Raw genomic sequence first — 24,691 nt, 5'->3', positions numbered from 1 at the left:
GACGAATGTTCCGTTCCGATGTGAAAACAAAAGTTCACACACAGATGTGAGCGCGTGCGTTTTGCGCTGACGTTGTAGGTTTGTTTTCTGTTCCAGAACTACGGCCTGGAGACAGAGAACCTGCGGACCTTGTCTCACAAGCTGAACGCCTCGGCCAAGAACTTGCAGAACTTCATCACGGGCCGCCGGCGCGGGGGCCACTACGATGGACGGGCCTCGCGCAGACTGCCCAACGACTTCCTCACCTCCGTGGTGGACCTGATCGGAGCAGCCAAAAACCTCCTGGCTTGGCTGGACAGGTACACATCTGACCTCTGACCTATGACCTCCGATGGGCTCAAGCACACCTTTCCGCTCTCTGTCCGTGTGAAAGCTTGACTGTTGTCACGCGGTTGGTAGCCGCAGGGAAAGACCCTCTGTGTAGAGAAACAGGAAGTGACACCTTACTCTGACCTTTCCTGTTCAGCCTTCCTACAGCTGACCCCTCACTCCTCTTCCCCCGCCAGGTCGCCGTTCGTGAGTGTGACGGAATACTCTCTCCTGAAGAACAACATTGTTCAGCTGTGCTTGGAACTGACAACCATCGTACAGCAGGTGAGCTGTGCAGGGGCAGAGAGCAGGAGGACGCTCCAGTCCTGTCTCATCAGACAGACTGTCCCCCTCCTGTAGACTGCTGTCTCATCAGACAGACTGTCCCCCTCCTGTAGACTGCTGTCTCATCAGACAGACTGTCCCCCTCCTGTAGACTGCTGTCTCATCAGACACTGTCCCCCTCCTGTAGACTGCTGTCTCATTAGACAGACTGTCCCCCTCCTCTAGACTGCTGTGTCATCAGACAGACTGTCCCCCTCCTGTAGACTGCTGTCTCATCAGACAGACTGTCCCCCTCCTGTAGACTGCTGTCTCATCAGTCTCATTTTTGTGTTGTGTTAAGCCTGCCTGTACTGTGATCTTACTTGCAGGACTGCACTGTTTACGAGGCAGAAAACAACATTCTCCATGTGGTAAGTCTCCATCTAAAAGGTTTCATCAAATCAAATGTACTGTACTGGGTAAAGCAAGGGTTTCTAGAGTACTACTACAGAACAGTACTGGGTAAAGCAAGGATTTCTAGAGTACTACTACAGAACAGTACTGGGTAAAGCAGGGTTTCTCAGCTCAGTTTAACCCAGAAGAAGAGCTGCAGCCTTTGAAGAACGTCTCTGATGATAAAGGCTGAGAATGGCTCATTAAAAAGCAGGTCAGATTCACAGATAACTGCATGCAGGGCTTCGGTCCTGCAGCTCTGGAGAAGAAAAGAGAAGGAAGTTACTCTGCACTTTTTTGAAAAAGCCTTTTGGCTTCTTGGCTTCATCAGAACGAGCGACACCCTTGAACTTCTAGAAGCGACAAATCCAATCTTCTCTTTGTCACAACGTTCTCTTCAACATTGTGCTATTGTAGTATTTCACTTTTTTCTCCCTACGATAAATACCGTGGAGCGCACGGATGTATAATTATCGCTACTTGTTCGTTTGCACTGTTTGTCAAAACCAGTCATCCGACAAAAGAGAAAGTGCAGTTTGCATCCCAGATGTTGCTGAGGCCCGGAGCATGGACTGACATCTAGCTGTGTTGTTAGAGCTGGGAGCCGTTAATCCTAATCCTCCTGTCTCCCCCTCTCCTGCCTCCCCCCCCCCTACCCCCCCCCCCCCTCCCCCTGCCTCCCCTGGTCTGTAGTGTAAAACGCTGTCCGGGATCTGTGACCACATCATCTCGCTGTCGTCTGATTCGCTGGTGTCCCAGTCTGCCCACCTGGAGGTGGTCCACCTGACCAGCATCACCCCGAGCGAAGGACTGGTGAGACACACACACACCTTCAGGACAACACACACACACAAACACACACATACACACATACACAATCAGAGTTATTGACAAGTAGGTTTTCATATTTCACAGAAATTTGCTTTGGTCTCTGGTGAATGAAAATAACTCAATATTACCAGACAAGCACATCCCAGCTCCTCCTAAACAGCAGACTAACAACTTATTTTAAGTGGCAAACTGGTAGCTTTTTAAGCTTTTAACAAACACAACAAGCTTTAATCCCCTGCTTCGCTCTCTTTCAGGGAATGTACATCAAATCCACCTACGACGGGCTCCATGTCATCACTGGCACCACAGAGAATGTGAGGGTACCTTCTCTGCCTCCTCCAATACAATGAGGACCAGTTCTATATCAGCAAGTCAGATGATGTAAAATGCAAGCCCCTGTTTCTGCCGGAATGGGTTTTAAAGCTGTTTAATTTCACAATTGCAGTGCTTCTTTGCAAATGAGTCTTTGTTGTGCTGCGAAGATGACCCCCCTCTAGTCTGGGCTGTGGGATAAGTGTTCAATTTGTGCAGCTAATTGGGAGCCCCTAATTAGCATCTGGGTGGGTAATTGGGGGTGGGAGCAGGAGAGGAGTGACAGGGTTTACAGATGGCACACAGACTCCAGCTCATTTAATTAGCATGGTTTCAACCATGGCTGGGAACATTTCCTTATTCACAGAGAGAGAGAGAGAGAGAGAGAGAGGGAGAGAGAGAGAGGGGAGAGAGACAGAAAGAGGGGAGAGGGAGGGGATAGAGAGAGAGAGAGGGGAGAGAGAGAGAGAGACAGAGACAGAGACAGAGAGAGAGAGAGAGAGAGAGAGAGAGAGAGAGAGAGAGAGAGAGAGAGAGAGAGAGAGAGAGAGGGAGAGAGAAGTGGGGGAAGAGAAAGAGAGAGGAGTGGGGGAAGAGAGAGAGAGAGAGAGAGAGAGAGAGAGAGAAGGGGGAAGAGAGAGAGAGAGAGAGAGACAGAACGAGAGAGAGAGACAGAGAGACAGACAGACAGAGAGACAGAACGAGAGAGAGAGAGAGAGAGAGAGAGAGAGAGAGAGAGAGAGAGAGAGAGAGAGAGAGAGAGAGAGAGAGAGAGAGAGAGAGACAGAGAGACAGAACGAGAGAGAGAGAGAGAGACAGAACGAGAGAGAGAGAGAGAGAGAGAGAGAGAGAGAGAGAGAGAGAGAGAGAGAGACAGAACGAGAGAGAGAGACAGACAGAGAGACAGAACGAGAGAGAGAGAGAGAGAGAGAGAGAGAGAGAGAGAGAGAGAGAGAGAGAGAGAGGACAAGGACAGGTGAGGTGTTATGGAGGTGATTAAGCTAGGCTATATTCAGATCTTCATCGCTCATCAGTAACTCCCGTTCGTCCTCCTCCTGAGCTTGTTCTTGTTTGTGAAACAGTCATGTTCTGTTGTTGGAGCATCAGAGACGTTTGTTTATCTGCCAAGATGATGTGACTCATTCAGTCAGATGGACGGCTGTTGGCCATTTCGCAGGATAGCTATCATGATTCCTGTCTAAAAGATCTGTAGTGGGATTAGTTAGTTAAGGGTTGTTATTCTACAAACATACTGCTTCATGGTGAGTGACACAAGGTCTTCATCTGTTTCTGTCTGATGTTTTTCATATTCATCTCTCTCTCTGTCTCTGTCTGTCTCTGTCTCTCTCTGTCTCCCTCTCCCTGTCTCTGAAGTCTCCTGCAGACCATTGTAAGAAGATCCATGCTGGAGACGAGGTTATTCAGGTCAACCACCAGACTGTGGTGAGTAGCACCCCGAACCGCTCTCTCTCCCCACGGGCCGCTCTCTCTCCCCCCCGGGCCGACCGGGCCGCTCTCTCTCCCCCCGGGGCGAGGGATTTGTTTTTTGGTCGTCACTCAGGGCTTTCCTGTACCCAATCAGCCCCCGATGAATCATTTAGTGTGATCTGCTAGTTTGGATGTAAAGCTCTTGTACGCTACACTGGGCTGGTTTGCCATGAATTGATAATGATCTTTTAGTCCTTCCTTGTAGGAGCTTGTCTGCCCATGGAGACTCACACGGTGACACGAGAGGGGCGGGGCTGCCCTTTAGCCAATCAATGAGGCCCTGGCATCCGTTCCTCCAGCCAGAGCAGAGGATGTGTCTGTAATAAAGCATCTGTAGCAACCATGCGTGTCCTGAAGGGACACACATAACACTGCTGTTTGCTCTTCCTGAAGACAGAGATTTGAATGCTCAGCTGAGCTTTTTACCTTTGGCAAGCAAGATTAATTTCCTCCTTTTGAAAGCTGTAAGCAGATCCAGGACTGCGGTGTCGTTCTAGCCTCCTTCCCCCGACCCTCACCAGCTCTCCTGTTCTTCCCCTCGTCGTGGTCCTCCAGTGGGGGGCGCTGTGAGGAGTAGACGCCACATGTGGCGCTGTGTGGGGTCAGGACTGGGGTGGGGCCCCAGGCTGTTGAATCTGTCAGTAAGACCCCCATCGACAGTGAGAGTCCTTTAGCCAGCAGGACGCAGGGGGAACACCCCAGCCCCCCAGGTGGACTGATCAATGTTCCAGGGCAGCGGTGGCCTTTTCTCTGGTGTGCTTTGATTGATGTCCGCTAGTTAGAAGCATTTATTTGGAGGGAGGATTTTCAGACTCACTGAAACTACAGAGTAAGGGTGTTATGCTGCAGAAGATCCTGCATTTCCTACAATACGAAAATGTTTGTTTTAGAATCATGCATTCGCTACCAACCAACCACAAAACATAACCCTCTTGCCAGGATGTTGTTGATGCAGAATCTTGCATCAACAAAAAAACAAACACAGACAAATGACCAGTGGCTTGTTGACAAATTGCCTGAAGAATTGTTATTTGTTTTAGCTATTTATGGTCAGTCTGTAAACTGGACTGTATTAGGGTTATGAGTAACAACATTTGTTGACTTTATGATTGGTTAACTAAATGAAGCTCCCAATGTCTGGGATATTATTAGTCCTTGAAATGACTCACAGGAATGACACTCATCATGTCACCATGTCATCACTTCCAGAAACACGAGACTGTAGGTTTGTCGTTGAACTTTCACACAGTTTATGACAAAATAGGCAAGCGTCCAGTGAATCAGCTCAAGTCGATTTGCCCAGAGCGTTTTTCAGTGGGCAGTGAGCGTTTGTGTTTTATTGGCATTATCGGGTTTGAGTGTGTGTTGTGTGTGTGTGTGTGTGTGTGCGTGCGTGTGTGAGAGTGAGAGAACAGTCCTAGTGAATGTTGTGTATTAACAAAGCTGTGGTTGTGGTCTTGGCGGGAGATGCTTGGATGGTTTCCAGTTAACAAACAAACAAACTGATGTGAACACAGACACAACATCCTGACCTCACAGTCAAATGTTTTTATTGTGTCTGTGTGTCAAGAGCAGTATGTGGGATTAGCTGTGTGTGTAGTATATGAGTTTATGTGGGTTGTGTACTATGTGTGTGTGTGTGTGAAGTATGCGTGATCTGTGTGTGTGAAGGCACAGACTGCTGTTTCTGTTATTGGACGACCGTGTCTGTACCAAATATGTTCTTAAATAATGGATCATGTTTTCAGAGTTGTAAGCTCACACTGTACAGAACACAGGTGATGAAGATCTGCGGACGTACCACAGGATGGTGGGGAGAGAGGGAGGAGAGAGAGAGAGAGAGAGAGAGAGAGAGAGAGAGAGAGAGAGAGAGAGAGAGAGAGAGAGAGAGAGAGAGAGATAGAGAGAGAGAGAGAGAGAGAGAGAGAGAGAGAGAGAGAGAGAGAGAGAGAGATAGAGAGAGAGAGAGAGAGAGAGAGAGAGAGAGAGAGAGAGAGAGATAGAGAGAGAGAGAGAGAGAGATAGAGAGAGAGAGAGAGAGAGATAGAGAGAGAGATAGAGAGAGAGAGAGAGAGAGAGAGAGAGAGAGAGAGAGAGAGAGAGAGAGAGAGAGAGAGAGAGAGAGAGAGAGAGAGAGAGAGAGAGAGAGAGAGAGAGAGAGAGAGAGAGAGAGAGAGAGAGAGAGAGAGATAGAGAGAGAGAGAGAGAGATAGAGAGAGAGAGAGAGAGAGAGAGATAGAGAGAGAGATAGAGAGAGAGAGAGAGAGAGAGAGAGAGAGAGAGAGAGAGAGAGAGAGAGAGAGAGAGAGAGAGAGAGAGAGAGAGAGAGAGAGAGAGAGAGAGAGAGAGAGAGAGAGAGAGAGAGAGAGAGAGAGAGAGAGAGAGAGAGAGAGAGAGAGAGAGGGAGGTAGAAAGAGAAAGGAAGGAGAGAGAGGAGAGAGAGAGAGAGAGAGAGAGAGAGAGAGAGAGAGAGAGAGAGAGAGAGAGAGAGAGAGAGAGAGAGAGAGGGAGGTAGAAAGAGAAAGGAAGGGAGAGAGGGAGGAGAGAGAGAGAGAGAGAGAGAGAGAGAGAGAGAGAGAGAGAGAGAGAGAGAGAGAGAGAGAGAGAGAGAGAGAGAGAGAGAGAGAGAGAGAGAGAGGAAGAGAGAGAGGGAGGTAGAAAGAGAAAGAAAGGGAGAGATGGAGGGAGAGAGGGGGAGAGGGAGGGAGAGAGGGAGGGAAAGAGGGAGGAGTGATTGGACGTGACCTGGTTTCTGTGTTCCTCTACCAGAGTGCAGCTGTCTGTGGACTGTCCAGCTGCATGCAGCCTGTCTGGTGGTCTCAGTCTCCACGGTGATGCAGCACAGATCTCAGTCTCCACGCTCTGCAGGGTTGCCCGGGTTACGTAGGATCCTGTCAGACATGCGCCGTCAGAGACAGGGCATCAGAACAATTCAGACTATACAGTTTAGATCCCATGAATCTCCACAGAAACGTTTTCCTCCTGCTTTCAGGAGCCTTTTTCCACCCTCGTGATCACAGTCGTACATATCAGACGTGAACAGCGCGGTTGTGCTCCAGTACAGTGATGTCCTTGCGGCCTGTTCCCCCCCCAGCAGCACTGAGTGTGTCCTGTGACCTGGGCAGGTGGGCTGGCAGCTGAAGAACCTGGTGAACGCCTTGAGAGAGGACCCCAGCGGAGTCATCCTCACGCTGAAGAAGAGGCCGCAGAACACCCTGACGTCAGGCCCCGCCCTCCTCAAGAACTTACGCTGGAAGCCACTGGCACTCCAGGTGGGTAGAGGCTGGGGTGGGGGGAGGGGTGTGTGTGTGTGTGTGGGGGGGGGTTGCATCATGAATGCCTGGATGGGTTTGTTCAGGTGCCCTGGACTGTGTGAGAGCTATTTTTATCCGCTCGTCTCCCTCATTTCCATGCTATCCGGCTGGCTCGATGACGCTTGCCGCGGTTTCCCTGGTTACGCATCAGTGACATCAGCTCGTGAGGTCACATGATCAGAAGCTCACATCCACACAGAGGAAGGCAGCTCTGCCAAGGCCTCGGGTCCTGAATGGGAAATCAGCAGCCAGGGCTGCAGGAAGAGAGAATAAGTAGCCAAGGATGTTTGGTCTTGAGCCGAGTTGGTGAATGTAGAATTGGACAGTTTGTGGCGTCTGTATGTAACAGTGCAGTGTGGTAGATCCAGATGAGATATAGGAAAAGAAACAGCCCGTTTGAGTGTCTGGGTTTAGATCAATCATCCTGAGGGACGACATTTGAAGGACAAGTCCCCTAGGTCATCTCGGTTAGAATCCCCCTGTGGTGGCTGAACCAGCCTGATACACTGGGTGGTTCTGCATGTCATTAACCCTTTAATTATTAAAAAGAAATTTAACTTGCTTCCTATAATTAACATGACCATTTATAATGTGTTAATTTAGCAGACACATGAATCCAAAGTGACACCCAGGAGGGCCCTCAGCCCTGTGATAATGTTTCTGTGTCAGGGCCCAGCCTGGCTGTTCTCCTCTCCTCCTCCTCTCCTCCTCCTCTCCTGTCTCCTCTCCTGTCTCCTCTCCTGTCTCCTCTCCTGTCTCCTCTCCTGTCTCCTCTCCTGTCTCCTCTCCTGTCTCATCTCCTGTCTCCTCTCCTGTCTCCTCTCCTGTCTCCTCTCTCCTGTCTCCTGTCTCCTCTCCTCTCTCCTGTCTCCTCTCTCCTCCTCCTCCTCTCCTGTCTCCTGTTTCCTCTCCTGTCTCCTCTCGTGGCTCCCTCAGCCGTTGCTGCAGACGCTGGGAGGGTGAGGAGATGGAGGATCTGCAGTATGTTGATGGGGGAGTTGTGTTGTCACATCAGGATGTGACAGTTAAACAGTCTGGTCCAGCAGCTCAGCAGGAGGAGAGCAGGTCTGTCTGGTGGTCTTCACAACCTTCTCACCCGCGACACATCTTGACATTAATGATGGAAAGTCGTGATCACAAAACCGCTTGTTGCTAGGGGTCCTGTTGCTATCCCCTTCATAGCTGCCAACAGACCTTGCTGAAGAATTTCTCGGTTGCTATGGACAGGATCACTGTTGCTAGTGCGAGCCTCTTTACACCCTCTCCTTGTGTCAAGGCCCCGTGTGTCGCTCTACAGTGGCAGAGAGCGTGCAGTGTAGGTGGGGTTAGCTTCATGTGTTCAATCCTTTAACCTGGAGAGAGACCACACCTCCTCCACCCACCCGCCCCCTCCGATTGCAGCCATCAAACCAAAACAAATCAATGGAAGACAGTCTTCACATTTGCAAACTTATTAAAACCCAGGACAGGATGATGAATGCGTAGAGTTCTGTTGACTCTGCCTGCCCCACCCTGCTGACCTGCCTGTCACTGCCTCCTCAGCCCCTCTCCACCAGCCCCCCCAGCGGCCCCAACACCCCCCCCGGTGGCCTGGGCACCCTGGAGCTGTCCTCCACCACGGACAGCAGCCATGAAGTCTTCATCCTGTCCCCAGTGTCGGGCCTCTACGGCCACAGGTGAGAGAGACTCTGGGTCACCCTGGGTCACTCTGGGTCACCTCTACTGTCCCCATCCCTCGTCTGGGGCTGTGTGTTGTGTGTGTTGTGTTGTGTTTGTTGTGTTGTGTGTTGTGTGTTTTGTGTTGTGTGTTTTGTGTGTGTGGTGTGTGCTGCACAGTGTCTAGTGCTGCAGAGATGAACCCCTGTGTGTCCTTCCTGTCCTCAGAGAGGAGATGGGCATCATGTCCTGTGACGACATCAACAAGTACAGCCTGGAGAAGCTGAAGGGCTCGGAGTCCCCCAGCTTCTACCTGGACCACGAGGCGGGCCGCTGTTTCACCCTGCTGGAGGAGGAGATGCTGGGCGGGGCCCAGGACTACGACAGGGCCCGCTCCTCTGGGGGCCGGAGGAGAGACAGGACCCCCACACACGGTGAGACCAGGCAGAGGTCTCCAGGGAGACCAGGCAGAGGTCAGAGTCTGCTGTACCAGCAAGGTACAGCAGAGATCAGATCAGTCTAAGTTCCTCAGACAGTAAATAAAGTGTAAAGAAGGCCTGGAGGATGGAATCCCCTGGAAGAAATGTATTTTCTCCATGAGCAGCCTCTCTCTTCTATCGTAACACAGCTGGACCGCCAAACTAATGAAAACTTAAGTATAAAAAAATTATACATATCACAATAGTTTTATATATATACTGTTGGTAAATGAATATTAAAATTCTTACTAATTAAAAAATTATATTTGGACTTTAATTAATCATGACCGAAACGCCAATAGTTACGGTTGGCATGTCGCCAAAATACCAACTGACATTTCAGCCTTAACTTGCATACGCCCACTTCAATCCACTATGCACGCATCACTTCCGCATAATGCAAAACCCAGGTCAACAACTTCTGGTAGCGAGCAGTTACGTTAGTTTTCAGGAAAAAAGGCAGTTTTGTAGAGGAGTTTGGGTTGCCTTCCCAAAATGACAATTAACCATGTACATAGGATTCTATATTGCTGCCCTTCAAGCAAGAGGGAAAAGGGGTTTAAATTGTACGTTTTTGAGCTACATTGACAATTACGAATGTAAGGTTTATTGAACTGTCAAGGTAAAAGTAGCTAGCTAAGTTAGCTCTAGCTATCTAGGATTTGAGCAATAACGTTAGCTGGGCTAGCTAGCTAACAATTTTTAGCTACATTATAATCATGTCTAGACCTGGACTGGCTGTGGTAGTTCTGCAGGTTACCTCTCTCTATAATGTGTGCTTACTGTGGCGCTGATAGACACTTTGAGTGGCTGTTCTAGGGAGTAGCATACACATACATCTCTGGTGTGGGGCTGCGTGTGGCGTGTGGTGTGTGGTGTGTGTTGCAGTGTCTAGTGCTGCAGAGATAAATCCCTTTGGCTGTGCAGCCCGGCGTAGTGTTTTTCATGTTAACAGCCTGCCAGGGAAGTAAGGTTGGACTGCTTCCAAGCCTGTAATATCTCTAGGCAGGAGATGGTCTTCTCTGTCTGTGGCCTGGCTGGTCCTCCCCCCCCCCCCCCCCCTCTCCCCCTGGCCGCCCCTCTGAATGTCATCTGTTATCGCTTGGGACACAGCCTTCCACTTGCTGTTCCATACAGGACGTGTTTGATCCTGTCTGCCTGTACTAGATTTATATATATGTGTGTCCTACACACATTGTGTCAGATATACCATATCCTGTATCAGACCACCTCCTCTCCTCCCCCTCTCCTCTCCTCTCCCTCTTCTCTCATCTCCTCTCCTCCATACCCACACACATACCGAGCACAACCACATTGTTGTATTAAAAGCAAGCATGTTTGTGATATTTAGATGAATTTACAGGAGCTTGTTTAAGTGGGCGGTAGAGATTGCATCTCACTCCCACGACCAGGGGTATAAATAGACAGCTCACATGCAGTATAATGAGCGTGTTTGCTTTCCTTTGACTGGAAACCACACCCTCTTTCAGGCTTGCTGCCCTCCGCGGCCCGCTGGGTCATGTGATGGTTAGTTCTGCGGAGAACCGTCATGGAAACAGCTTCTCAGAGCTGCCAGTTTCAACCACCAGTTCCATAATTGGAACAAGTACTTAAATATGAAGAGAGAAAAAAACGTCCTTCTCGACAAAGCCCAAGGCCATGACGCAAAAACGATCGAACAACATCTATTCTTTTCATTTTACATTTGATTCAATCATTCTTCTCTTTTCTACTTCCTTTTCCATTTTTCTTCCTCTCCCCCAGACTCCGACAGCCCTCTGCTGCGTTACCTGGGTGACGACAAGATCCTGGTGATCCAGGAAGAGCCGGACGCGTCGCGGGAGTTGAAGCGGGACACAGGACGACGCTCACGCAAGAAGAGCCACAACCCCATTAGCCCCTCCTACCCCATCAGCCCCTCCTACCCCATCAGCCCCTCCTACCCCATCAGCCCCTCCCTCCTGGTGCCTCCTGCCAGGCTGGAGTCAGGACCCCAGGAAGGGCTGCCCTTCTCACTGCCTGAGAGCCACACCGTGCCTCTGTACCACGTGAGTCCCAGCCGCTAGACTGACACACTGACGGGGGGTCTGAAGGTAGCGTTGGGTCGGCTCTGTCCTGCGGGAGGGTTCCTGAATCTCTCTGTGGAGGAGCAGGGTTCCTGCATCTGTCTGTGGAGGAGCAGGGTTCCTGCATCTCTGTGTGGAGGAGCAGGGTTCCTGCATCTCTCTGTGGAGGAGCAGGGTTCCTGCATCTGTCTGTGGAGGAGCAGGGTTCCTGCATCTCTCTGTGGAGGAGCAGGGTTCCTGCATCTGTCTGTGGAGGAGCAGGGTTCCTGCATCTCTGTGTGGAGGAGCAGGGTTCCTGCATCTCTGTGTGGAGGAGCAGGGTTCCTGCATCTGTCTGTGGAGAAGCAGGGTTCCTGCATCTCTGTGTGGAGGAGCAGGGTTCCTGCATCTCTGTGTGGAGGAGCAGGGTTCCTGCATCTCTCTGTGGAGGAGCAGGGTTGTGTGACAGGTGTTGAGAGGCGGGTTGTTATTGTGGATGAAGCGTTTGGGGGTTTTGGAGGGTTGGGGTTACAATTTTAGAACACGATGCAAGTCAAATGTGTCACCTTTTTCCAGGGGCCCTGCCCCCATAAGCTGGCACTGCTGTCTGTCACCAGGCCCCGCCTCCACAGGCCTCCTCTGCTGTGTGTCTGCAGGGCACAGCAGGAAACACAGGCCTCCTCCTGACATGATAGTAATCTGTGATCTTTCACTGTGATCTTTCACATCTCTCTCTGCCTCTCTCTCTCTCTCTCTCTCTCTCTCTCTCTCTCTCTGCCTGTCACTCTCCTCTCTCTCTCTCTCTCTACCTCTCTCTACCTCCTCTCTACCTCTCTCCTCTCCCTCTCCTTCCACAGAGAGTTGGAGACACACTGAGAGCAGATACAGACAGGTGAGAGACTGGCTTGTCATCGTATCTTAACTGCTTACAAGGTTGAAAGGATAATAGTTAATAATATTATTTAATGAATACTAATATAAAGGTGTTGTATAAACTTGAAATAAAAAGGCAGATGAGATTATTTTTTTTATATTGTGAAAAGATGAGTACGTGTGAGTACTAGTTGATGCTTCCTAAAATATAATAGGTTTGATCAAATGAATGATTTGGGTAGGCAGTGACAGCATTGCTCAGTGCTATTAGAAACATCTCTGAAACAGAGCGGTGGTTTCAGAGCTCAGTATACCAGTGAAGGTCCCCACAGTCTGAGCTCATCATCACAACACTTTCTCTTCGGCTCATCTGGCCTACAAGTCTTGCCGAGACAAGCTCAACTCTTATTTCCTGCTGAACCCACGGTGGTTTCGCTTGCTGTAAAAATATCTGAGAAACACCTCCCTCACTGTGCTATATTTCCTTTTCGACAGAAGCGGCTAAAACATTTGGTTGAGCTAAAGATTTGAAACCACGAAAAGTTCAGTTTGAGATTGGATCAGTCGTGTCCAGACAGACATTCAGACAAGCCCGCAGAGAAGTTTGTCTGGCTGATCCTGATTGTCTGTCTCAACCCCAGTCCTGATTGGCTTTCTTCTCCTCAGGTATGCTAGTTTTGGCATTGAGAGGCAAGGAGGATCATCCATGAGGAAGGTAATTGTGAAGTGTCTCCGAAGGATGTTTAACCCACTAACACAGCATAGGACCACTTATTCACAAATACAGCACCCGTTACTCATGTGGTGCTAAACCAGCTCTTCTGACCTCTGTCTGCAGTCGTTCCACTACGCCTCTCTGAGGACTAAGCCCAAGAAGAGAACTAAAGGTAAGATTTTCTCTACTTTCAAACTTCAGCTTCAGACTTTGTTCAGGTGGAATTTCTCCAAGCTGGTGGTGGGGTTCCAAATGATCCTAGTTCTGCCGATGTCGTCAGTGTATTCAAGTCATTTAAAAACGTTATAGCCCATCCCCATAGGGGTAGAACACTGTCTTTAGACAGAGGCTCAAACAAACAACACAAAGAAAAACAAAAATAACAAAATCAAATAAATAACTTCCTATTAAATGACATTTATCTAAAAAATCCTATTGAAAACATCAGTGGCAGTAGGGATGAACCTGAGAGTCCAAGGTTGTTCAGCCCGCCGTGTTCCTCCCCAGGTTCTCTGACCAGCGCCAGCCGCAGGAGGATCTCCTGTAAGGACCTGGGCCACGGGGACTGCGAGGGCTGGCTCTGGAAGAAGAAGGATGCCAAGGGCTACTTCACCCAGAAGTGGAAGAAGTACTGGTTCATCCTGAAGGAGTCGTCCCTGTACTGGTACACCAACCAGAATGTAAGAGCAGCGTCCAGATCACTTCTATTGGGCGTGTGAAGACATTGAGCTGTGTCACAGAGGGCCCATAGCACCTGCACAGAAACTTATATCCAGTATTATCTGACGTTTTCGTAAATATTACAGATTTGATTATTATATCGCTAACAGATTTCACTCTCTGGGTTTGCTCATATTACTGAATTATTCCAAGCAAAGTGGAATTTGAGGCAGTGCTTCTTAATGCCGTTCATTCTGCACTCATTAATAAGATATTGTATGGTGTGTGATTTTATAATTATGTCTATGATACAACCCTCAATAAAGATAATTCAGACCTCCTCTCTATCCTCCCACGCTACCCAGGATGAGAAGGCTGAAGGATTCATCAGCCTGCCAGAGTTCCGTATAGACCGAGCCATCGAATGCCGGAGAAAACAGTAAGATCTCTTGGGATTCTGCAATAAAATATTACGCAATATGCTGAAAGACAAAACAAACACAGCTTCAGACAGGAAAACATTTCTGCTGTACGGGGATGTTGTGGAAGCCATGGAGGTCTCCAGAGAGCGCGAACAGACGACACTCGTGTACTTACACGACTACATGACAGAGGGAACGCACGTCTGTTTGCATCTGAGAGGTTTGAGCAGGGACCAGACTAGAGCAGGGACCAGACCAGAGCAGGGACCAGACCAGAGCAGGGACCAGACTAGAGCAGGGACCAGACCAGAGCAGGGACCAGACCAGAGCAGGGACCAGACCAGAGCAGGGACCAGACCAGAGCAGGGACCAGACCAGAGCAGGGACCAGACCAGAGTAGGGACCAGACCAGACCAGACCAGAGCAGGGACCAGACCAGAGCAGGGACCAGACCAGAGTAGGGACCAGACCAGACCAGACCAGAGCAGGGACCAGACTAGAGCAGGGACCAGAGCAGGGACCAGACTAGAGCAGGGACCAGACCAGAGTAGGGACCAGACCAGAGCAGACCAGAGCAGGGACCAGACTAGAGCAGGGACCAGAGCAGGGACCAGACCAGAGCAGGGACCAGAGCAGGGACCAGACCAGAGCAGGGACCAGACTAGAGCAGGGACCAGACCAGAACAGACCAGAGCAGGGACCAGACTAGAGCAGGGACCAGACCAGAGAAGACCAGAGCAGAGCAGGGACCAGACTAGAGCAGACCAGAGCAGAGCAGGGACCAGACTATAGCAGGGACAAGACTAGAGCAGGGACCAGACCAGAGCAGGGACCAGACTAGAGCAGGGACCAGACTAGAGCAGGGACCAGACTAGAGCAGGGACCAGACTAGAGCAGGGACCAGACCAGAGCAGGGACCAGACTAGAGCAGGGACCAGACTAGAGCAGGGACCAGACTAGCCCAGGCTTCACATCTTCTGCCACACACATGCTAACTAGCTCAGGGATGCTGAAGATGTCTCCCGTAGTAACAAGATGTCTCCCGTGGTAACACGATGTCTCCCGTAGTAACAACATGTCTCCCGTAGTAACACGATGTCTCCCGTGGTAACACGATGTCTCCCATGGTAACAAGATGTCTCCCGTAGTAACAAGATTATGTTTTTGTTCTGCTTCCCCTCACAGTGCATTCAAAGCCTGTCATCCCAAAATCAAGAGTTTCTTTTTTGCCACAGACTGTTTGGAGGAGATGAACAGGTGAGGAAACTTCCCTTCAGGAAAGCCCGTTCTTACACAGCTGTGTGGTGGGCGGTTAGTCCTCGTCATCTGAGGTCACCTTCACCTACCCCCTCTGTCCTCTCCTCCCAGGTGGATGAACCGGCTGGGGCTGGCAGCCATCGGCTACACCCCCGATGACAAGGTGCCTCGTCCTGACGAAGGTGAGGGGGTCTGAGTTTACGTTTGATGACACACAGCACGTCTCCAACTCATCACTGTTTTCTTGCAGATCAAGACTTCCTTTCAGTTTGAGGATGAGACGTCCTCTGGGTACCATGTGGTTAGCTTGTTGAGTGTGTGTGCTGCTGTGTCCTGTCAGACTGCTGGAGTGAGAGCGACCAGGATGACATGGACGGCTCCATGACCCTGTTAGCTTGTTGAGTGTGTGTGCTGCTGTGTCCTGTCAGACTGCTGGAGTGAGAGCGACCAGGATGACATGGACGGCTCCATGACCCTGAAACAGGAGGCCATGTCCTCGCGGTTTGACACCTACCACCGCACCCCTTCTGTAAGTCAGGGCCTGCTGTTCACATGTGCATGTTCACCACATCCACACACTAACCCAGGGCTGCCAACTCTCACGCAGCATTGGCGGTGAGACACGCATTTCAACCAGTTCACACGCTCTCACGCCACACCTTGTATTTCTCACGCTGAGAAGGCAACGCCTTGGAAACAGTAATGGACGAGTAAAATGTTGGTTGGCCCGAACCAAATCTCACTCCAAGGTTTTTTTGAAAAGTTGGCAGCCCTGCTAACCTCACACAGGGAAACATTCACCACGTCCACACATTCACCTCACACAGAGCCTCCCTCCCCCTCTCCTTCTTCCGCCTCCCCCCCTCCCCTGACCCTCCATCCCTCCTCCTCTCCCAGGTGAACTCCTCCAGTCCTTTCCCTGAGCGTCACTTCTCCAGCGAGTCCACTTACTCCCACTCCTCAGCCGAGGACTCCCGTCCGGACGTGCCCGGCAGCGCCCACGCCTCCTCCTACCACTCCTCCCACCGGGAGCGCCGGTCCTGGCAGGACCTGATCGAGACGCCCCTCACCAGCTCCGGGCTCCACTTCCTCCAGACCGTCCCGGGCGACAGCGACGCCGGCTACGGCAGCGGCTACATGGGCCTCGGCCAGCTGCTCATGTCCCCAGAGCGCCGCCGCCAAGCCACCCTGCCGGCCCAGAGACACCGCTGCCCTGACAGGGACGGGCCCTTCCCCCTGGTGGACCTGGAGGAGCAGGGCCGGGGCCTGCAGGGCCACACACACAAGCAGCGCAGTCAGAGCCTCCCCAGGAACAGGGAGGCGGCCGACAGCCAGGGGCTGAGGCCCGCGGCGCCCCCGGGGGAGAGGAGGGAGGGTGAGGAGGTGCCCGGCAGGAAACACAACGGCAGGAAACCTCACGGGAAGGCCGGTACGTTCTGAAGCCCTACCCCGGCTCCTTACAGCGCCTTCACCATGTGTTCCTACATCATCCACACCTGCTTCACCATGTGTTCCTACAGCCTCCACACCTGCTTCCTGGCAAGTTCACAGCCAGGGGAGGATAGAAACGACTCACTGAGATGCAATGATCCGATTCCACGTCGGTATGTTGGTCTTTTCCCTCCAGATTCCCGGTCCAGAGAGCGCGGAGGTCACGACCAGGTGGACGGTTACCAGGAGTTGTACCGCTCCATAGAGCAGGCCAGCCTGTCTCCCCTGGGTCACCAGAGACCCTCCACCAAGCAGGAGTTCCGTTCGTCCTTCGCCAAGCGATGCAACGACCCCGTCATCAACGACAGGCTGCACCGCGTACGAGCCCTGCGCAGCACGCTGAAGGTGACGTCTTCCTCTGAACTCTCTGTTCTTCCTCCGTTTTCAGAAAATCACATTTCCTGAAAGCCTTTGCAGACTCGATTCTGACGAATGAAAATGCAAAAAATTCTGATTTCATACCCAGTCCGATACGGATTTCGATAACATAAGACCCATCGATCACGTGACCAAAACTTGACGTCTTATTGGTTGGTCCGTTGACGGGGACTGTGGTTAGAAAGTGGCACATGGTTTGAGCCTCACTGATCATGCCTTGTTTCCTACAGGCCAAAGAGGGGGACCTGGCCGTCATCAGCCAGGTGCTGGATAACCCCGGTTTGACCTCCCAGATGTTCCAGGAGTGGAAGCAGCTGCACCAGGAGCTGTTCTTGGACATCTGCGAGTTCAGCTCGACCCCAGCAGAGCCTCATCTGCAGCCATCGGACCTCTCCCCCCTCTCCCCCCTCTCCCCCTCTCCCCCCCTGTCATGACGCACACGCACTCCTTCATCGAGACTCACGTTTGAGACTGAGGAGCTCCAGTCCTGACCCTCTCCTCCTCCTCCTTCTCTCTCCTCCTCTCTCCTCCTCTCTCCTCATCCCTCCCTCTCTCTCCTCCTCCATCCCTCTCTCTCTCTCTCTCTCTCTCCTCCTTCTCTCCCCTTCCTCCTGCCCTCCCTCCCTCCCTCTCCCTCTCCTCCTCCCTCTCAGATGTCTGTTCAGCCAGGGCCTGCCCTCACCGCTAACAGCAGATAATATGACAAGCCAATCACTGTTCCATGTGTACAGACAGAGTCGTAGTGTACAAAGTGTACATGGATCCAGTAGGATTCAGTGGGCTTCAATTCTGCATGCCTGAAGAGAAACTAGCATTCTTCTTTAAGAAAAAATAAAAATGCAAACAAATGATAGATGGAAAGAGGACTAACTGACACAACGATGCAAACAGTTTGGGGCTTTTTTCGCAGTGCGTTTCTCCTTGTTTGATTGTCTCTACGGTTGTTTCATTCCTTGCTCGGAAGGAAAGACGCTTTGTCTCTGTTAGGGTTTTTATTTCTCCCTTTAATGCTGCTTGACAAGGGTGGTATGTAGCAACAGGCTATGAACATCATTCTTACAACACTGCACATCCCTGCAAGGCCAGATACTGTGCGACTCAGAGAAGACAGTGTCTAAGTGTCTAGTCTGTGTTATTGTGTGTAGAGGGAAGACTGATGCTGGGACAGAGTTTTGCTGGGTTTGGACTTTAGCTTGCGAAGCTTGGTAGGGTTTTATAATGCATTTTTGTTGAATGTTTGAATGTTGCATGTTTAACATGTACAGTTCAGTATGTATATTTTTTATGTACATTTTATTTTCAAGTCAAAGTATGTAGTTTACAGTACACGTCCACAGGTATTATTTAGTAAAACAACATTATTGATGTCTCTGTCGGTTACAATGATTTTATCCATTGACGATGAAGATTTGGTGAGATTTATTTTTGAAATTCAACAGCTGCATGATAGTTAACATGTACATGTGCCATTGGGGTTGATAAATAAATATGTAAAAAAAATATGAATTATGTTTGCATAGCAGCACACTCTATTTAAAACTGTGAACTATATACTTGTGAATGCAATCTTCAGATTCTGTCTGCACAGAATCTTTTTACTTATATTTTTCTTAGAAAAATAAGATAAAATTCAAAAAGCATTGCGTCTCCTGAATGACTGTTTTGGCTCCACTCCAGCTGTTACAGCGTTACCTCCTGGTCTTAGGGTTTGATTCAGGTTCACTCATTCGCTCACGTCTTCAGTTTTACGTATCTTTGTGTACTTCCAATGTGAATGTATGGGCTTGTTTTCAAGGAATTCCTGAAACAGTCAGCTTAAATTATTTATCTGGGAATTTGTTTGGGAGTTTTGGAAGTTGGACTTCAATATGTTTGCATTCTGCGCAAAACAAGTGATGACCTCCTTACGCCTTTGTAGACTGACAAACTGGATTGTTTCTTTTTAGACATTTGCTCCCTTGTGACAGTATAAACATGTCTTTAAAATGTTCTCTTTTGTGCCGCTTGATATTTGTATCCTTACTCTTGGCAGGACATTGCTTTTACCAGAACTACTATCGAGCAGTGACGGTCCTGACACCTGAAAGGCCTTTTTGTTGTCTGAACCCTTGATACAGTAGAACATTATACTTCGACATGTACAGTATTATGAGGTTCACCATTAATGTTTAATTACTTGTCTTGAGACACTTGCTGGCTACCATAACAGTTCCAAAGTGTCCACAATTGTTACTCTCAAGTTGTTGCTCTCAATTTTCAAGATTTTACGACTAGCAGTACATGTATTGTAGAATGTATTTGATTTAGGCTATTCGGAATGTAATTGTTCTCACAATGTTATGAAACATTGAACACGAATTCAGTCCAAGCTGTCCAGGGTTCCACTGTGTCATTGAGGTGTGCGCCTCACAGCACACTGGCGTGTGTAGCTAAGATGTAAGTTGCACTGCAACATTAAAAAAAAGGAACATATTGCTCTTTTTTGAAAATATATTATTACAAGTGTTATCGAGAAAGATAAATACATTTATTCTTCCTATGAATTGAAAGTAGCCTTTTGTTTTCAGAAATATATACAGTGCGAGGTTGTAAACTCAAGTTGTAAAACCAATAAATGAATTACTGCATAACAACATGGGTCATCTTTTTTTATTCACAACTGTCACAGCAAATGTAATGAAGGAAATCTTAGCGTTTAATGTGAGATATAACCGAATTGAATTATTTAGATCGAATGTAATCAGAATCAAGAATAGATGTAAGTCGAACGAACCCTGCAACGAAATGAATGTGCAACGCTTTTTGAAGTTAGTCCTTTGCTACTACCCGTAGAGAGACGGAGGGGGGAGTAACTATCATGGCTGCTACAGTAAGTTTCTCCAATCTTAAATAACGTGAATTTCAACCACGTTTCCTCTCAGTGTAGATTGAAAGCGAATAAAATGATATGAACTGTTGTGTCTTCTTCGATGTGGCCTAACATTTTTTTGTAGTATTTGTGGATTAACGTGCGAATACAATACGGTTGTCTCCACGCCCCCTTTTAGAACATGTTGTTCTCTAATTAAACTGAATCCATGACATGGTGAGCTACTTATCTCCACAACATTTGCGCGCTTTAAGGATTTGGAGAACAGATTTACATCCGTGAAATTTCCTAGTTAGGATTAAGGTGACCTCTAATCTGTCCCTTTTAAAACGATATACTGTATGGGTTTAATCGATCAATTATCACGAGCTGTATATAACAAGGTCAAATAAGGGAAAGTAGTGTGTCAACTTTTTGGGTTAAAGCAAATGCACGTGTGTGTATATGATATACGGATTGTCATTCTATGTATTATCTTACATACACATGTATTACATGCTATGTAATACATGTATATGTCATAAGGATATTGTAGCACGTTCAAATATAATAGAGCAGAATTCTGGGTCACACGTACTGCAGGACTAAATTAAAATCACTATCAAGTGGCCAAGAGGTGACAGTTTACTTTAAGAATGATATTACCACTAAGATCATATGATCTACAGAAAATACAAAGTTATCTTCCGAATACATGTTTTATTCATAAGCAGCTTGCGTGCGTGTGTAGGTGTCTGAACAGGTTGTGTCTGTGTACAGGTGGTGAAGTTGGCGGCGGTACCGGCCGCGCTGGGACTAGCCTCGATCCGCGTCTACGCCATGAGTGACGAGAGAACACAGCTGCTCTCCCCCAGAGAGGTAACCAAGTGTTAGCCATGCAGCGTGAAGACACATAGCTATATTTTGCTTGTTCTTGCTAATAGCACATCCCCGTCTGTTAAAATAGGAGGTTGTATTTGTGCAGGTCTAAACGAGTTATAAATGGTATAAAAACCGCCCACCCGCGCGGTCTAAGAGCAAAATTTTCGGTGTGGTGGCTGATTGAAGCAGCGTTTATACATTTACATTTAGTCAGAGCGACTTACAGCAACTGCAGGGACATTCCCCCCCCCCCCCCCCCCAGCCAAGTAGGGTGAAGTGCCTCGCCCAATTTGGCATGGCCGGGAATCAAACTGGCGACCTTCAGATTACTAGCCCGATTCCCTAACCACGGGCAGACAAGAGATGCGACTACTACACCTTTTACGCTTTGTTGCATCCGGAGGTGACGCCTCTTCACACTTGTTTGTCCTCAGCTGTCGATATACGCCCCAGACCCCCCGGGCATGCGCTACGTGGAGGAGGAGCCAGGGTTGCTACAGAGAGGCCTGGGTGTGGTGCGAGTGGGGCTGCAGCCCTACGTCCGAGGAGTGAAGGTACAAGTTCCTCTGTTTACGCTGACAACAACAGCATGCTGAGTGTGATTCAGGCCTTGAGGAGGATGTTGGTGTGGTTAGTGCTAGAGCAGGGGTTCCCAATCCTGTTCCTCAGCCTGATAAGGACCCATTCATTTGAATCAGGTGTGTTTGGAGCGGGGAAACATCTAGAACATGCAGGACAGGGGGGTCCCTGAGGACCAGGGTTGGGAACCCCTGCTCTGGAGTATTAATACACGGGGGATATGGGTTGTGTTCCGATGGCCTGTCTCGAAACATTCACTTGAATCGTTTTGTTGTTTCTGTTTGTAGGGTGCATACGCCTCTGCCAAGACTGGGGTTGTGACAGTGTATCGCGCTGGACAAGGTGAGCAGAGGAGTTTGGGAGTTTTAGGGAACGAGAGTGTCACGACATCTCCAACAACCTTTCCTGTTTATGTCGTCTTCTTTCTAGATACCTATCACTTCCTTAGAGATCCCCCTCCTGGTTTCCTGCCCAGGGTCGGTGTGATCGGAGTCTCTGGCCTCGCTGGGCTAATCCTGGCAAGGAAAGGTAACAAGTGACTTAATGTTCACAAGAAATACTTTGTTTGTACTTTTAACTGGTGATAAACTGGGTATGGACATCCTGCTTGTTGTGAGATTGGACATTAGTCTTTACCTTAGTGTGAATTTAGTTTTTTTCTTCGTATCTTTCAGTTAATATTATTTGTTAATGACTTATACAGGGTCCCATCTCAAGAGAATAGGTGTTCCCCTGGGAATGACCACATTAGGGACCGCGGTTTGCTACCCCACTCAAACCGTGGGCATCTTAAAGGTGAGGTAACACGTTCGTCACACATGAGCCAGACAAAACCAGACGGTTGCGTCTGAGTGACTGGAGTCTGTGTGTCTGTGCTGCAGGTCACTGGGACAAAGATATACTCCGCCAGCCAGTGGACCACCTCATCGGTGGCCTCGGTATTTAAATCAAAACCCAAAGAGCCAGCTGTCAGTCTGGAGGTACGACCTACACCAGATGTTGTTTACAAAGTGCTGTAGAAACGAGAGACTATAGGAGATTTCAATGTGGAAAGTATGCACATGGCATCTATCTCACAGGGATGCTCAGGACAAGATTACAGTAATAATATTAGTATTTATTATACTTGAACATTGTGGTATATTCACTTGTCTCCCCTTCGTTTAAAACCAGCAAGCTTCACCAGTTCCAGTTTCTGAACCAGAAGGGCCGCCTGCCAAGCCTCTCCCTGGGGCTGGATCGACTGAAGCAGCCTCGCCTGCTGTGGACGACCTCCCCTCCTCTGAGCCCAGCTCTGCCCCGGCCCCCCTGGGGGAGCCTGCCCCTGCCCCTGAGCCCCAGACAGAGGCTAGCCCCGCCCCTGAGATATCTCCAGTGGAACCTGAGCCATGCCTACCCCCTGAGACTGGCCTTGTGCCTGCTGCCCCTGTAGAGGCTGCCCCAGTAGAGGCTGCGCCAGTAGAGGCTGTTCCAGTAAAGGTTGTCCCTGTAGAAGAGGCTACCCTTGTAGAGGCTCCTGCTCCAGTAGAGGCTGCTGCCCCTGTAGAAGAGGCTGCCCCTGTAGAGGCTGCTGCCCTAGTTGAAGAGGCTGCCCCAGTAGAGGCTCCTGCTCTAGTAGAGGCTGCTACAGTAGAAGAGGCTACCCCAGTAGAGGCATCTCCAGTAGAGGCTGCCTCAGTAGAGGCTGTTGTCCCTGTAGAAGAGGCTGCCACAGTAGAGGCTGCCCCAGTAGAGGCTGCTCCAGTAGAGGCTGCCTCAGTAGAGGCTGTTGTCCCTGTAGAAGAGGCTGCCCCAGTAGAGGCTGCCCCAGTAGAAGCTGCTCCAGTAGAGGCTCCTGCTCCAGTAGAGGAGGCTGCTGCCCCAGTTGAAGAGGCTGCTGCCCCAGTAGAAGAGGCCGCCCCTGTAGAGGCTGCTGTCCCTGTAGAGGCTGCTGCCCCAGTAGAGGCTGCTGCCCCAGTTGAAGAGGCTGCTGCCCCAGTAGAAGAGGCTGCTGCCCCAGTAGAAGAGGCCGCCCCTGTAGAAGAGGCCGCCCCTGTAGAAGAGGCCGTCCCTGTAGAAGAGGCCGTCCCTGTAGAGGCTGCTGCCCCAGTTGTAGAGGCTGCTCCAGTGGTCGAGGCCGCCCCAGTTGTCGAGGCCGCCCCAGTTGTAGAGGCTGCTGCCCCAGTTGAAGAGGCTGCCCCTGTAGAAGAGGCCGCCCCTGTTGAGGCTGCTGCCCCAGTTGTAGAGCCTACTGCCCTAGTCGAAGAGGCCGCCCCAGTCGAAGAGGCCGCCCCAGTCGAAGAGGCCGCCCCAGTCGAAGAGGCCGCCCCAGTAGAGGCCGCCCCAGTAGAGGCCGCCCCAGTAGAGGCCGCCCCAGTAGAGGCTGCCCCAGTAGAGGAGGCTACTGCCCTAGTTGAAGAGGCCGCCCCAGTCGAAGAGGCCGCCCCAGTAGAGGCTGCCTCAGTAGAGGCTGCCCCAGTAGGGGCTGCCTCAGTAGAGGCTGCCCCAGTAGAGGCTGCCTCAGTAGAGGCTGCCCCAGTAGAGGCTGCCTCAGTAGAGGCTGCCCCAGTAGAGGCTGCCTCAGTAGAGGCTGCCTCAGTAGAGGCTGCCTCAGTAGAGGCTGCCTCAGTAGAGGAAATTCTCCCCTCTGCTCCTGAGGAGCTGGTCGCTCCTGAGATTGTAGAAGTTTTGGTCAACGAAGACACTGTTGGTGAGTTTAATCTGCAAACTCACAAGATTCTGTCTGTCTATTAGACTCACAATCAGATCTTTAGTGACAGACCTTTGTTCACACTTCTCAGTGAATGTTTGGTTTGTTTGTGTTCCAGTGAAACCACGATTTGTGCCTGACCCCAAACTGGTGGACCACGGTCAGGGACACCCTGAGGATGCTGATCTGTACAGCACCCGAGGCTGAAGAGGAGGAGAGGGAGGAGAGGGGGAGGAGGGGGAGGAGAGGGAGGAGAGGGGGAGGAGGGGGAGGAGAGGAGAGGAGGGGGAGGAGAGGGGGGTGAAGAGAGGGAGGGGGAGGGGGAGGAGAGGAGGGGGAGGGGGAGGAGAGGGGGGTGAAGAGAGGGAGGAGAGGGGGAGGAGGAGGGGGGAGGGGGAGGAGAGGGGGGAGGGGGAGGGGGAGGAGAGGAGCGGGAGGAGAGGGGGGTGAAGAGAGGGAGGAGGAGGGTGGGAAGTACAAGGGATAATTGCATAAATGGGATCCTTAATGTGATAGTCTGCTTTCCAGGTTTAGAAGGTGCCTATTATCTTACCTCAGTGATTAGGGAACAGTTATGTCAATTCTTACCTCAACAGAAGCCATCTGTTACTTAGTTGAGGGTATTTCAGTTTACATATGCACCCACAGGGAATACGAAGCAGAGCATGGTCTGCAATCCAGGAAACACCAGCCGGTTTCTTTTTATACTGTGAACAAAAAATAAGCTCAATAGAACTATTCATACT

At 50.1% G+C, this 24,691-nt stretch overlaps 2 protein-coding genes across 2 annotated transcripts in view; both read left to right on the top strand.

Moving 5' to 3' along the window:
* LOC146287669 (connector enhancer of kinase suppressor of ras 2) overlaps window positions 1-17,381 on the top strand; it is a 24,304-nt gene extending 6,923 nt beyond the window's left edge. The window contains exons 3-23 of the mRNA XM_084698685.1: window positions 97-299; window positions 507-594; window positions 963-1,004; window positions 1,720-1,839; window positions 2,112-2,171; window positions 3,544-3,612; window positions 6,783-6,929; window positions 8,514-8,647; window positions 8,856-9,124; window positions 10,814-11,154; window positions 12,009-12,043; window positions 12,691-12,739; window positions 12,863-12,911; window positions 13,247-13,419; window positions 13,765-13,838; window positions 15,007-15,078; window positions 15,190-15,260; window positions 15,507-15,607; window positions 15,976-16,507; window positions 16,706-16,914; window positions 17,178-17,381. Of these exons, the coding sequence (XP_084554811.1) occupies window positions 97-299; window positions 507-594; window positions 963-1,004; window positions 1,720-1,839; window positions 2,112-2,171; window positions 3,544-3,612; window positions 6,783-6,929; window positions 8,514-8,647; window positions 8,856-9,124; window positions 10,814-11,154; window positions 12,009-12,043; window positions 12,691-12,739; window positions 12,863-12,911; window positions 13,247-13,419; window positions 13,765-13,838; window positions 15,007-15,078; window positions 15,190-15,260; window positions 15,507-15,607; window positions 15,976-16,507; window positions 16,706-16,914; window positions 17,178-17,381 (3,042 nt within the window). The remainder of the gene's footprint in view (window positions 1-96; window positions 300-506; window positions 595-962; window positions 1,005-1,719; window positions 1,840-2,111; window positions 2,172-3,543; window positions 3,613-6,782; window positions 6,930-8,513; window positions 8,648-8,855; window positions 9,125-10,813; window positions 11,155-12,008; window positions 12,044-12,690; window positions 12,740-12,862; window positions 12,912-13,246; window positions 13,420-13,764; window positions 13,839-15,006; window positions 15,079-15,189; window positions 15,261-15,506; window positions 15,608-15,975; window positions 16,508-16,705; window positions 16,915-17,177) is intronic.
* Window positions 17,382-19,773: 2,392 nt separating this feature from the next.
* Window positions 19,774-24,175, top strand: apool (apolipoprotein O-like). Its single transcript, XM_084698388.1, has 9 exons — window positions 19,774-19,816; window positions 20,576-20,674; window positions 21,112-21,231; window positions 21,544-21,598; window positions 21,686-21,784; window positions 21,960-22,051; window positions 22,138-22,236; window positions 22,430-23,945; window positions 24,064-24,175. The coding sequence occupies exons 1-9, from the start codon at window positions 19,805-19,807 to the stop codon at window positions 24,150-24,152; spliced, it is 2,181 nt and encodes a 726-aa protein (XP_084554514.1). The 5' UTR covers window positions 19,774-19,804; the 3' UTR covers window positions 24,153-24,175.
* The last annotated feature ends 516 nt before the right edge of the window (window positions 24,176-24,691 follow it).

Source organism: Hypomesus nipponensis, chromosome 5, assembly GCF_054491055.1.
Source record: "Hypomesus nipponensis isolate SF chromosome 5, ASM5449105v1, whole genome shotgun sequence".
In the NCBI taxonomy this organism is placed as follows: Eukaryota; Metazoa; Chordata; class Actinopteri; order Osmeriformes; family Osmeridae; genus Hypomesus; species Hypomesus nipponensis.
This window is presented reverse-complemented; position numbering and strand designations above follow the sequence as displayed.